The sequence below is a fragment of the Centroberyx gerrardi genome, chromosome 17, assembly GCF_048128805.1.
Source record: "Centroberyx gerrardi isolate f3 chromosome 17, fCenGer3.hap1.cur.20231027, whole genome shotgun sequence".
Taxonomy (NCBI): domain Eukaryota; kingdom Metazoa; phylum Chordata; class Actinopteri; order Beryciformes; family Berycidae; genus Centroberyx; species Centroberyx gerrardi.
This window is the reverse complement of record NC_136013.1, coordinates 13475552-13489797: the sequence shown is the minus strand read 5'-3', so window position 1 is coordinate 13489797 and position 14246 is coordinate 13475552. Positions and strand designations below refer to the sequence as shown.

The window sequence follows — 14246 nt, the reverse complement described above, 5'->3', positions numbered from 1 at the left end:
ACTGCCTTCATTGTCCCAAACAAACAAAACATAACTAGACAATTCTTTGGGGTGAAAAATTTTGTAATTGCAAGGTACAATGACTATGTCAGAAAACTGCTGAAGACTGTATTACAGTGCATTCGTGAAAAAACATAAATCCTGGTAAACTTGTAAACCACAGAGTGTATTGTTTGATGAAGTAGTAATATTATACAAACAGATGTTGTGTAGGCCTATGTTTTTAATTTTGAACTTTTTTATTTTGGACCTATTTTCCTCATGTCTTTGATTGACAAATCTGCTATCCACCAAAGACTCTGTAAAAACATCAAATTTGGCTGAAAACCTCTAGGTGGTGCTCACAGACAATGAAGAATAAAAGCCTGTCAAGAAGACAAATCACTTCCAGAGAATACTTGCATAATCATTCAGGTAACCAATAGGCTAGTTATCTGAGTGATTACAATACAGCAGTTTCATTTTCATAAACAAACAGCACTCCTCACTCTGTATTGATTCAGCTGCATTTTAATACCCTGTCCTATAGCATATATTTTAATTTCTATTGCTTTATATGTACCTGCACGTTTACTCTCTCAAGTTATTCAAATTCAGTCCCACCAATGTATTCTCCTCATTGCAACTTGATGATGCAATTAATTATGTTCACCCCGGGGTAACAATGTAATCCTGCTTTTTATTATCTCCCCTTGTTTTCATTTCCTTTGTCTCTCACTACACGCACAGCCAAACTGCAAACAATACATTCATGAACATGTAACTATGTTTCAAAATGAAAAAAAAAAAAAAGATGCCAAAAACGTATTTGCGTATGCAGATAACATGTATTGCAAATATCTTTTTCTTATTGCTTTTTATTTTTGACAGTGGTTTTTTGTTTTATATATGTTGACAAAATAAATCTATAATTATATCCAAAATACACTGGCACTGAGGATACATTTCGAATAAATGTCATCTACATGTTGGCTACAGATACATTTCTGGCCAGTTTTTGTATATTTTGAAACATATCTTTAAACTTGTTCTGAAGTGCATGTGCATATTTTTTGCAGTATTGGCACCGATTACGAAGCCCATGTGATCTGTGTCGTAAGTAAAAGAGCACTGCAGGCAGATGGTGCAGATGCAGACCTTGCTGTTCACTTTGGGAGGCCCACACTGGCTCCATTGTAGCATTTCCCCAGATGTATCCTGCAAAATGCCCCTCCTTACGTCACACTTTTCTCTGCATGTGGAATGCTATAAATGTGGGAGGGGCCCACATTTATACAACATAGTACAGTTCAAATTCAATTTGCCTTGGAGACTGTAAATCAAGATCTCACTGCCATTTCCCAAGATGTGATTGGCTGATGGAATTCACTTTCTCCACACGATAGGTCAAAATAGAGGGTCATTATGGGGGCTGGCCGCCATCTCTCCACCCACACTATCACCATCTTTATTGTCGCCAGAGCAACCCAACTACCAAGATAATTCGCAGCCTATATTTTAAACCCTTGTCCGGCAGAGCGGAACAGCATACAACTGGCCACAACTGGATGAATAGCCGGCTAGCAGGACAGCTAGCTAATGCTCACGACGGATATTCGATGCTAAACGAAGAGAGAACTGATTTTTGACATCAGACATCACCATACTATTCATGCGCGAAACAGGAGCGCCCGATAAACCAAACCGTTTTTTGACCAATTTAAAGACATGTCTGTGTCTCACAACGATGCCAGTAGCTTGCTAAAACCTTAAACGTTACACTGCTTGGCTAAATCAGATAAGCCTCAAGCAGAATAAAAATATATTGGACCGAATGTGAGACACTCTCATCGACTCCTAGCTAAAAAAAACAAACGGTCTGATATCGGGCTTTGGGCGACGACGAAAGTAGTCAGGAGTGAAACCTCTCGCTTCGACTCGGTACTCTCTGGTTGATCTGTGGATGACAGCCGTCCAGCCCGTCGCAACAACAGCAACAGCAGCAGTTTATTTATCATCGGAGCAGCCGAGGAAGAGTGAATCGGGGAAGGAGAGAAAGGATTCACGGACACCAACCAAGCATGGCTACCCAAACGATAGCATCCTGCACTGGATCCACTCTGTTGCAGCCAATCAGCGAAATTATCAATCTCCCTCTTGACCAGGTATGATTTTGGATAGAGAAAATATTGTTTCATCAATCATCCGAGCTGGAAGATCATTTCTGTACGGCCTGCTCAGTTCGCGTCTAGATGTAGCAGGGTCTAATGATGCGCCAAAGGGTTAGCTTATATATGAGCTAGACAAGATGAGATGAGCTAGAAATGAGTAGACAAAATCACTGACGGTGTTTCACTAATAGCCATCAGCTAGTCACGGCATGCTATGTCTTTTGTCTTTTCCCAATCGATGTGCTCTGAGCCTAATCCAGTGGCTCCCAAATTGGGGTCCGGGGACCCCCAGAGGTCCTTGAGAGGATTCCAGTGGGTCCCCGCAAAATGAGGATTAGTTTAATTTCACTATTGTGGCATTCACTTGAAGTTAGCAGTAGGGGAGAATGTAGGCCCTAATGATTATTCTGATCTGAGGTTTCCACTATTACCCCCCCCTACAGTACAGACACACAACACAAATTGGGCCCTTGGGACCCCCCAAAAAATTATTCTAATGGGAGTCTGTGGTGTAAAGTGTATCTATACGGGGACCCTAAACATCGAAAAGGTTAGGAACCTTTGGTTTAAACAATTTGGGATGAATTCTGAGTTGGTCATTTGAACGTCTCACCTATGGTTCGTTCAGTGGTCATTGTTAATTCACAGCCACCTGAAGCTTTCTGTCTTACTCTCTGTTTGAACAAGACTGCACAATGCAATCAGTATTTACAGAGGCGGTGTCCATGTTGCAGAGCTTGTAGTTCCTCCAAGAAGTTGGGTGTCTATCTCAAATTCACAGGTTATGGACATGTATACTACCTTACAAGTCTAAATAAGGTCAAAACAAATTACAAGAAAGCATGGCATAAGGTCATCATTCAGGCCTAGATTACCATCACACATCACCCCTCATCTTAAATCAGAGAGGTCACCACAACTTGCCGAAAAGACTTAAGCCGTCTTTTCATGTTGTGCAGCTGCACGGAAGATGGTTTGTATAACTAGGTGCGGCCCATCTGGCATTACGATGGGATTATTGGAACCTGTTATGGTTTTCCGAAGTGGGATTCATTGCAATGTTTGTTTCCTCAACAGTCATATCAGAGCTTATGCACTAGAGATGGCCTGTGGTTGTGTATGCTAGCATGCAATAGATGCAATAGATTAGGCTCTCCAGAGCTTGTCAAGCCGAAAAACCCACTAAAACGTGGCGTCCAGTCAGCTTCTTCTCTTTCTGTCCTCATCTCACTGTTGATCTTATCATGATTCGTGCTTGTTGTGGTGCCACTGTGGCTGCTCTGAGGAATGGTTAGGAATATCCCATGCTGGCCACAGCGGTTTCCTTTTTGCAAGATGGTGGGTAATTGCACTGCACCTACATTGTGATTTCATTGTTTTTACATGGCGGAGTCTTAAACTTCCTTATGAGTTACTTCAAATAGCTACCTAGCCTTCGTCAGTTACAGACATTGTTTTTTATTATACGAACTGTAGGGGATGTTCTATCACACTGTTATAGCAGAAAGTACATTTTACCCTACAATGAAACCTCATTTATGTTTCCCAGTTCAATGTGAGCACTAGGAAATCCACCGTCATGTTCTCTTGCCAATTGCCGTCATCAGTCTAAATAACCCTGGTACAGAGCAGATGCAACGATGGATTTTGACTGACTCAAATGTACTTTCTCCTGTTTCCTCCCCTGTTTACTTATTTTTTTGTGTGCGTTTTTGCCACATGTCATTGGCGTCAGAACAATCGGCGGTGTCCTTTCCCTTTTTTCCCTCTTGTTCTTTTCTTCTGTCTGTTCTTATCACCTTTAGGTCACATAAAGATGAGTCTCTTTCCTCTGACTGACAAATGCTTTTATCTGCATGCCTTGAGCTTATAGATAGCTGCATGACTCACCCTACCATTCCCACTGGAACCAAACAAAACCCTGTTCTACACACCTGAGATTGCAAGGGCGTGGACAGGAGGAGGGCTGAGACCTCAGGAAAGGATAAAGGATTATGTTGTATTCTGAAACTTTCTAAAATGATTGAAGAGTTTGTGAATGAACTGTGCACCAGAGCCTGTCTGCTTGTCTGAACTTGGATTCTCTGTCAGCAGACTCCACCGAGCAACATGACTAAACTACAACTCCTTGTCTTTTTCACGGTTCATACATAAGCCTATCCCACCCTCTTTATTCTGTGATCTTAGTTCCTCCTTCCTGCATGTGCAGACTGGAATCTTTCATGTTTCCGCACTCTGAGTGTCCCAGCCTCTATCAGGAATGTTGCATTGCTGGGAACTCTCGTTTTCAGGGATCCATTCCACTTTATATAAATATTCCCATCACAACCAATTCAGTCCTTCTTTAGAGGTCTGATGAGATGGTGTTTTCTTTCCAACCACCATTTAAAAAAGAAATCTCCAAGAAATCCTGCAGTGTTTAACAGCCCCAAGGGGGAACAAAGAATAGTTACATCATTGGCATATCACGGTGCCCTCGTGGAACAAGACCTCATTAAAGGAACTCTCTGGAAGGGAATTCAGCCCAAGCCCATGTGAGATCAAACCTTGCGTATTGGTTACTCAGCATCCAAGGAGAGCAAATCGCTTCTTAACTCAACAGGATGGCTGCAAGAGAAACTGCTGTGGCTTGATTGCATTGTAGTCTTCAATATTTAGCATGGGTCTCCACCAACTTCATGCTATATCAGGTTTGCATGATTATGTCTAAAATGCTAATCCTGATTATTTTGCTTGACATTGTGACCACGATTATTAATGATTATTATTATTTTATTGTACTTTTTTGCATCTTATACAGTATATCTTGACTGTTTTCAAGTACCTTGGGCATTCTAAAGGAAATAGGGACCTTAAACATTTCAGTTTTGCCAGTATGGCAATATTCCACAATTATTCATTGTGGAAACTAAAATTGTGACATTCTTTTATACACATTTAATTGCGCAGCCCTGTACTATACCATAGTCCGATGGCAGCGTACAGAGGTAGTCTTGCAAGTTCAGTGTAGGAAATGAGAAGTCAGCTGCTTTGTCATGTATTTGTTTATGGAAATATTGGCTGTTGGAATTACCTGCCTCTGGCTATACGTAGTGGCTCCCCTTGTGTTTTTGCCCTTGATATTCTTATTATGAATGACTACTGGGTGAGTAAGGGAGAATAGATTGTGCAATCGGGACACATAATCTTGGGCTGTCACGCCCCCACTACTCCGTTGGACAGGTGTCACCCGTTTGGCCATGCGGCTTGTTAGCTTCCTGCCAACAGGGTGTCCTACTGTGCCAGGGACGCTGTCAACACCACAGACATCAATACAGCCACTCAGATACATACAGCGTGATCTGTGTGGCCCATAGGGATTGATACTCATTTTTATAACACTGTAACATTGTGTGTGTGTGTGTGTGTGTGTGTGTGTGTGTGTGTATGTGTACTGTGTAGCCTATTGTTAGGACTGTATGCATGTTTCTCATGAGACTGACATGCCTCTGTACTGGCTTGTGTCAGAGCTATAACGGGAGCTGTGAAATCTGAACTGACACTATCCTTCTTTCTCTCTCTCTCTATCTCCCTCTCTCTGTTTCTCTTTCTCTTTTCCTCTCTGTTACACAGCCCTTTCCCCTCTCAGTAACTTGCCTTCTACTGTATGCACAGCTTAGCATGAGGCCCCTTCTGCGTTACTGTATGCAATACACACACCCCTTTCACCCACTGTGGTCCAGGTGTGTTGATGTGAGCTGTTTTGGGCATTTGTTCTTAATAAAAAAGGTTGATGATATGCTCAGAATTACCTTTCTTGACCACAAGCTTTTTCTACCCCAAATTCTGCTGTGTTTAGCTGTTTTGATCCACTTGTCATGATCCTGGTGGAGACCATTTCCTATATGAAGTCCCCTCAGTCTCCTAGACATTGTCCCAACTACGTTCCTCAAAGGAATCCATGACAGTGTTACTCATCTGGTCTTTTCCCCCTCTAGCTTTAAACGTCTACTTGTTCAACCTCTAAAGGACCTTCCTTAGATCCGGTGGATCCTAGAAACTACAGGCCTGTTTCCAAACTACCAACTCTTTCATAGGTCTTAGTGAAAGTAGCTGCAAATCAAGTAACAAAATAAGATTCGACAAGTTTCAATTGGGTTTCAGATCGCCACACAGCACAGTTTCACAGCTGAAGTTTACAATCTTCTTTTAACTGCAGATACTGGGGACTGCTCCCCCTTAATTCTTTTCGACCTTAGTGCAGTAGGTTGATATGATTGATCACACAATTATGCAGAACTGCCTGAAAGATTGGGTTGGAGTCTCGGGGACATTGCTCGATTGGTTCAAGTCCTATCTTCTGGGTAGAACATTTGCTGTCAACATTGGTGGTGCATGTCATTTGTATCATTTGTGGTGTGCCACAAGGTTCAATCCTAGGGCCAATATTGTTTCCTTTGTAAATGCGTCCACCAGGCCCTGTAAACAGAAAGCACAATATCCAGTTTCAGTCTGATGATACACAGTCATTCTTACCTCTGAAACCAAATGACCCAAATAACCTTATAATTTTAAATGATTTCCTTGTAGACATCACATGTTGGTTTGTTCAAAACTTCCTGCAATTTAATTACAGTACATCAGAAATAGACATATTTAGTAAACCAAGCAATTTGCCTGCAAATGTAAGGCTCCATGCCAGAAACCTGGGTGCTTTCTTTGATTATAACCTCAGTTTTGAAGAACAGTTAGAGCAGGAGTTATCCAGTCCTGCTTTTTCCAGCTGAGAAAAAGTCTAGTGTCTAAAATCTTTTAGTGACCTTGAAAGAGTTATTCATGCTTTTATTTCTTCTAGACTGGACTATTGTAACTTGCTGTACTTCTGTACTGTAGCATCAGCTGTAAAATCCTTTCATAGCTGCAACTGTTTTAAAATGCAGCAGTTAGGCTCCTTGTGCATCCCTCCACTGGCAACTTTAAAATCTTGGTGTTTTGTTTGTACAGCTCTGTATAGTCTTGCACCTCAGTATATTTCTGAAGTTTTGTGCCCTTATAACACCCCTAGGTCCCTGGCCAATCCACAGTCTTCTATGGACTTTATCTGTTTTTTAAAAGTAATGCATTTGGTCTATATTTTCTGTATAGATTGTATCTTGTTTTGTTATCTTTTTCTTTTAACCTTGTTAAGTGCTTTGTAACAAAGAGATTTGTGTTTAAGGCACTAGAAATAAAGTGGACTTCACTTGACTTGATTTGTTGATAGAGTTGACTGAGGCTTGCGGTCACCAGGTTGACAGCACTAATGTTATCGCCTGTACAGATCTACAGGAGGTCTCTGATGGCAGCTTGGAAATTTCCACCCACACGCCATTGTGATGAGTTGACATTAATGGTAGTTTTAAATTTAAAGTAGAAGTGTGCTTTCTCGATGGGCTTAGAGTTATTTCTTGCTAAAGAAATTATAAATGGGTAATATTGATTATTTGGCCTAGAAGAGCTCTTGGTTCGTTAACTGTGTTTAATGTCAACGAATGGCTTTAGTAACAGGAGGGGTGAGAGCTTGCTTTTCTCACAGTGAATGTTTTAACACCTTGGTTGTGAAAATCAGTGATGTGTCATTATCACATATCCAGGTGCAGCAATAGCTGAGGGATCTTGTCAGTTGAATGTTATAGACTACAGTGTGGCAGCTGAGTAAACTGGCTATATTAGACAGATCAATTGCTATTTCTCAGCATTGGTGTACGTGCAGAGTGTGGATACTGAGAAATGATGTCCTAAGGCTGACATCTGCTCTCTGAGCAATTCCATGATAAAATGACAAAACTAAAGAAACCATGTATTTCATTTTCCAGCTTCACTATGTTATCTCAGAAGAGCTGAACTTTGATATTGCCATCGGGGAATTAGACAGTCAAATGCTGGCTTTTTAGCTAGCCAATCATTGTAATGTCCCAACAAAGTCAGATATAGGTCTCCAAGCAGCGATTTACATCTTTTTAGTGACCTATCGCTTCCTCTGATCTTAAAGGTGCAGTCTTCTGGGTGCAAGCTCACAGTGTACAGATGGTGCTGCTTTGCATCCTGTGGTCACAAAATGCTCACTGCCCAGCTGAACAATCAGTCCACTGTTTATGACATATTGGATTGCACTTTGTCACAGTCAAACGGGGCCACGTCTTTTATCATGATAACAATCCTTCTTTTGTTGTTGCTGCTGCACTCGCCACCAGCCTATTGTGCTGTAGGCTACCGGGCCCACTCTACACTGTCAATTTGACTCCTGGCTTTATTCATATCCATGTCTCTGTCAATTCCCTGATAAGTGATGTAAGTCTAATATATAGTGAATATGTAGATTAAACTGAGTTTAACTGTGTTTTGATATAAGCAACAAAAAGTAGTTGCAACAGAATACATGAGGCTGCTGGCCCTCACTGTAGAAACTGGGACGGGTCACAGGTCACTCCAACTTGTTCCTAATATCTCTGGATGCTTATAAAACCATCAGGATGGTAACACTGCTAACCCACACTCTAAGCCTAATATTAACCTCGCCTTGCAATGAGAACCTTTTGGGAGGCTTTGCCTGAAGAATCTCTGGTTCAAATCCCATCGGCTTCACTGGAAGGTCCCCCGCCCCTGACTGAGTCCCCAGAGCTCTGGCTCCAGGACTACCCATCTTACTTTAAGCCCTCAGGTCTCGTCAGAGTTTCTCTGCCTCCCCTCTCTCTTTAATTGGCTGGCCTCTGGGGAGTCTTATCCCTCCAATTGATTTCTCTTCCCCTTGGCTCCCTCTAATGGAGTGCTGCTGGCTGAGCCATTATTACGGTGCACAATCAGCACTAGCATGTGTGATTCCTCCTGGGGAATATGGGAAGTCTTGGCCATAATGATAACATTATTGGGTGGGTGATGATGGGTAAAGGCAACAAACACGCAGTTCTTCATCGAGATTGCTCAGGCTTTCTGATCATGTTTTTAATGATGTTTCTCCTCTGCATGTGTGAAATATAATCCTGAGGTGTCGGAAAAGAATTAGCCAAGGAGGAACAGTCAGTGATACTGTCAGACAATTTGTATAACCTCCTGGGAATCCTCCTATTGTCATGTTTACCCAGAGCAAATAAAATTGTACCTCCTGTGAGCAGTTTATTGGGCATGAAGTCAAATAAAGTGTATTGATCTGATTTAGGTTCATTACATAATATTGAGGTAGATAACTGAGAGATACTAGAGTTCAGCCATGAGGCCTTTCTAGTCAGAGTTACTCTTCAGTGTTTCTTACTCTTACTCTTCTTACTCTTCAGTTGTTGTTTTTTTCCAAACCGTGACACTCTTTGAGTATTTGCTACTTCACATCTGGTGCTGTATCACTATATGGCTAGAGCATGGTAATAACACTGCCAGGGGTTGTGGGTTCATTTCCTACTTGGAACAAATGCACTCATGGTACCGCAAGGCATTTAAGATAAAAGCATCCATCCAATGACATACAGTACTATGTTACTGTAGATCTGGAACAAAAACAAACTACACATCTGATCTTGCTGCCATTACCACAGCTGCACTGGCTGTTATCTGGGTAGTTCCCTCATAGACATAATTTATTGTGCTGAGCTACAAGTTCTACACTCACTCTCTATATCTGCAGCTGCCAAACATAATCGCATACATGCATGACCTACCCTCTGAACTCCTGGCTGTTGCCACGACAGAGGATGCACACATTACTCAGCTTACTCTCGCTAGTCCATTTGGTAATGGGGTGGTGTTATGAGCGTGTGTTGGGTTTCCATGCTAAAAAAGCCTGGACTATTAGCTTGTAGTGACAGTTGAATTTACGGATGGCACAGAGTCCATATTTCAATCATCTAACAGCTTCAAACGACAGGCCAAGCAGCTAGATATACAATATAACGTTATGGTAGTGTTAGATTGTAGATGAATGCTAACAAGCAATCTCAGCTTTGACCATTTGCTGCCAGTCATAGACTGAAGCAGGTGGCCATGATAGTTCATCTGTGTTTATTCATTATTGTGAAGTACTTGCGACAGTTGCTAGTCACTCACCAAGGCATTTTACAGTCTGTAAACTGTTAGCCCTTGTGTTTAGTTTCAGGCCAGGCCAGTATTGTCTTTGTGGACTGAGGATGAGATTGAGGCCTATCATTTTTCCACAAAACTCTAAATTGTGAGCAACAGCCGTCACTTTCTGGTTTATTCACTATATTTGGCCAGGAATCCGATGGGAAAGAGATGCATCCAATACTAATGAAAGGACATGAATATTTATTACAGTGTGACTTTGCGCTGTCACTCGTAACTCCATTGAGGTAAGTCAGTAAGGGAATTCAGCTGATTCACCTTATATTAAAGCCTTGACAGGAACATATAGAGACTCTGACACATTCCCCAGTCTTCTATCAGCTTATTCCTCAATGCCTCTATGCGCCAATAAAAAGTCAATCTGAGTATCGATCGACCCTAAGTGCAAGTTGCGATGTCATCTGAAAAGTTTGGCTACTAAATGCGGAATTGATTCAAGATGTTTACACCTCAGGGCCTTCTGTCATTGATTCGCTTGAACCTGATCACCTGTGCAACAAAGGGGAACATATTGCCATAGTGCCTAAAGGGGAATACCATTCAATTTAATATTTTACATGAATTATTTCTATAGCCTTTGGTAGTCCAATCAGTTTTTATGAACATGAACAACTTACTCCCAAACTAGAAGCAAGAGAACCAAGAAGACTCTGATCTTTGATGTACGGGTATATGCACATGATCTGCTTCACTGACAATTATTTGAATTAATTGTATAATGTTTCCTTGAGCATTAATGAGCTTAATTTTATAGCAGTGCTATCAGTTCTTTAGCAGAAATTTTATCCTTATCTGTACAAAGTCATCCTTGGTGCGGTTAAATCACCTTCCTCGTCTTTTCCAGTTCATTCTCTTTGTGACAAATTAGGGGGTTGGATATAGTTGTCATTTTTCTGTCACTTGAAGATAGTCAGAGATGTTTCATAAATACAGACCAAGCTGTCCTAGGACACAGGGATAGCATATTTGAAAGATAAAATTCAATAACATTTCACGATAAGGCTGTACAAAAAATTGCATGTAAGGGCTTGATCTTGCAGCTCTCAGAGTGAAGACTTAGGGAAGTTGATGTTGTCAGCGGTGACATATCTGAGCATTACCATGGTGGAACATTCACCCAGCCAGCAAATGTCAGTTACTTAACAGGCTTATGTAACATTAGCCTAGCATTTACAGTCTATTGTAACATTACAGAAAACCTGGCCTTTCTGCTGTGTTTAGTTCAGATACTGAAGCATTATTGTGGAGTGTTGAGTACCGGATTTTGAGTGGATTTTTATTGGAAATTGCACAGCTTTTATAAAGCCTGCTCGCTCTACTGTAGATGTGAGCAATTATAAATGGAGATGTGAGTACTTGGATGCAGATTCTCACCAGAGTGCTTAGCCATGTGAAAAGGTTGTCTCCTCACTCTTAGCATGCCATCCTGCACTTTAGCATGCAAGCTGTATCATAGCAACTGACTGCATTCTCCTTCTTCTGGGTAGTGTTTGCCAAATCCAGGGATATTTGTATTTCTTACCAGCATCAATGCCATTTCCCTTTTACACACCCTCGTTACAGAGTTGGTAGGGTGAATTATGCAGGCATACAATTAACTCACATAACCATATTTAGGTGCTGTGCCCTACAGGCTTATGGCTGTTAAGTCCATCTGACTCTTGAACTGTTTGACCTCCTTGTTAAAACGCTCTGCCTCACACTGATCCAAGCTGAGCTAATGAGCAGAGAAAATGCCTTTCTCAACCCTCTGGTAAAAATGCTGACCTTTAGGTGGAATTAGACAGAATTACTGCCTCCCATGGGACATGGCACATGTTTTACTGTCGAGGATTGGCAAAAAGACTAGTGGTGTAGTCATTGGGTTTCTGAAACGCTTTTGTGCTCTGTGCTGCAATAATTCAAGTGTTTTTTTTTCTTACTATTGGTTACTTGGTGTAATCTTTTGGTGTAAGCTATCGAATCAAGAATTTAGAAACTCCAGTTCACATGTCTTGTATTAATTTAATGTTGTTATGAAGAAATCATTGTGATTTATAAACTAGTAAAGGCCTATTTGATGAGAGGGTTGTTTAGTTTATCTTTGTCATGTGTGTGTTTGTGTGCATTTCCTCTGAAATTGCCATAGTTACCTGTATTGTCCCGTGTGTCTCACGACATAAACCTCACATTCTTTCTAAAACAGGCCGCTGTTAAGAGAGCTGGTAACATGCAGCTCTATTGGACAGATTAATGTCGTCAGACCCACTCTTCCAAAGCTGACAAGCTCTTTTGGATGTAATTGAGTGTAATTGATCTCAGGGGGGGCTCAGTTTTCATTTATGGTGGTTGACATTTTTGTTGGGGGTTCTTGCCTCTGAGTTTAGACCACAAAAAGGCAGTAATGAAGCCAGCCAGAGACTGGATGAAATGTTCAGTGATGATTGATTTCAATTTTTTGTGTGGAATGGAAAACAAAGACAGTAGGACGCGTGATAATGAAAGGCTCATCATGCCAACTTCACTCAACTTCTTCAAGTCACCATTCTCCCACCAGTCCCTTTCATACTGGCTCTCTAGCGTCTCTCACCACTTTAGAGGATGCCTGTTTCACAATAGCTCACTCAAGTCAATCATTGCAGAGACGTGCGCAGCCAAGTGAGCAGTAGCACGTACTGCTGTCGGACTGGGCTGCGAACTGGAAACACAGTGAGAGGAGCATGAATAAAAGAAGAGAGGATCACCTTTGGTTACTGTGTAAGAGAGAGAGAGAGGGACATGATGAGGTCCGCGAGATTAGAAGGAATTGTGCTCCATTGTTCGGGGCTGAGCGGTTTCAAAGCCGTTTTAATGGGTCGAGACCGATCATGCGTGACAACATACCCTCCCTTTGAACCTCTGTCCTTATGCACTCCATATTGACGAACTGCAGCAGTGACCTTATGTGCAGATAGCATTGGAAAGTAAGGTCTATATATCTAAAAGCTGTCTCAGATATTGGTGCCAAAGTGCTGGCTGTTCCTCGTGAGTAATAGCATTTTTCCCTCAGCAGCTATGTGAGAATGGAACAGGGCGAGGCGACCAGGCAGGATCTCAGTGACCTTGCCCTTGGTCAAGAATGTGAGACAACGCTCTGACTCACCGCCTCTCAGCTACATTGGCCTCTCACACCACATCCTCAAACTAGCATGGCAGCATTACAGGAAAAATCCACCCTAAAACACTTATTCAGCTATACAGCTATTCTGCAATTTACCTTGCATTTCTGGGTCCATTTTGTTATTTGGTGGTGCATTTTTATTGTTTCCACAGATAAGTGGCCAAATGTAGATGACATGACATCATGTGGAGATATTTCCAGTGCAGCTGCAATGGAGTTTGATGGCACAAAAATGTTTAGCTATCCTAAATATCAATGGTAAATGTCAGGTTTTGCAAGGACTTCTTTCTAGACTTAGCATTTTGCAACAAACACACAGGGAGAAATCCATCATAGAAGAAGCAGAGATACCAATTTCTCCAGCGACAGCAGCCTCAATAGACCAGAATGCAATGCAGCCACAAGACTTGTTGCACTTAGAGTAAGGGACACAACTCCCATTTTTTTCTCGACTGGAAAAAGTCTCACCCCGCTGTCGCTATTGCACCAAGTTAACGCCTCTTCGCTGGGGGTTGTTTGAAAGTAATTTTTGGAAATGTAAGAAATCACTAACTGAAGAAGAAGTTGATGAGGCAGGCTGAAGGAAAGCAAATCAGTAAATTACAACACTTCATTGCAAAATACCTCCTGGAATGCATAGAACATCACAGATTGATGATATATAACAGTGTACGAGTATCCAAGGATGTGGTGGATCTTTCCTTCAAGAGGAGTGGTCACTTGGCAGTGTCTCACCCTACCTTGGCAGCAGCGGGAGGGTGTCAGTCAGACTATATATTTGTCACATGGGGGGACCGTTGTTTTGACTGGTTGGCAGGGCGAACTTCCCAGGTATGGAGGTAGTTAGCGTGCAGTGTACTGAGCTGGCC

The 14246-nt window shown here is 41.8% G+C and overlaps 1 protein-coding gene across 1 annotated transcript in view; it reads left to right on the top strand.

Annotated features, from left to right (window-relative positions):
* The first annotated feature begins 1501 nt into the window (after positions 1 to 1501).
* mboat2a (membrane bound O-acyltransferase domain containing 2a) overlaps positions 1502 to 14246 on the top strand; it is a 56524-nt gene continuing 43779 nt past the window's right edge. The window contains exon 1 of the mRNA XM_071912730.2: positions 1502 to 2144. Coding sequence (XP_071768831.1) covers positions 2061 to 2144 — 84 coding nt within the window. The 5' untranslated portion in view covers positions 1502 to 2060. The remainder of the gene's footprint in view (positions 2145 to 14246) is intronic.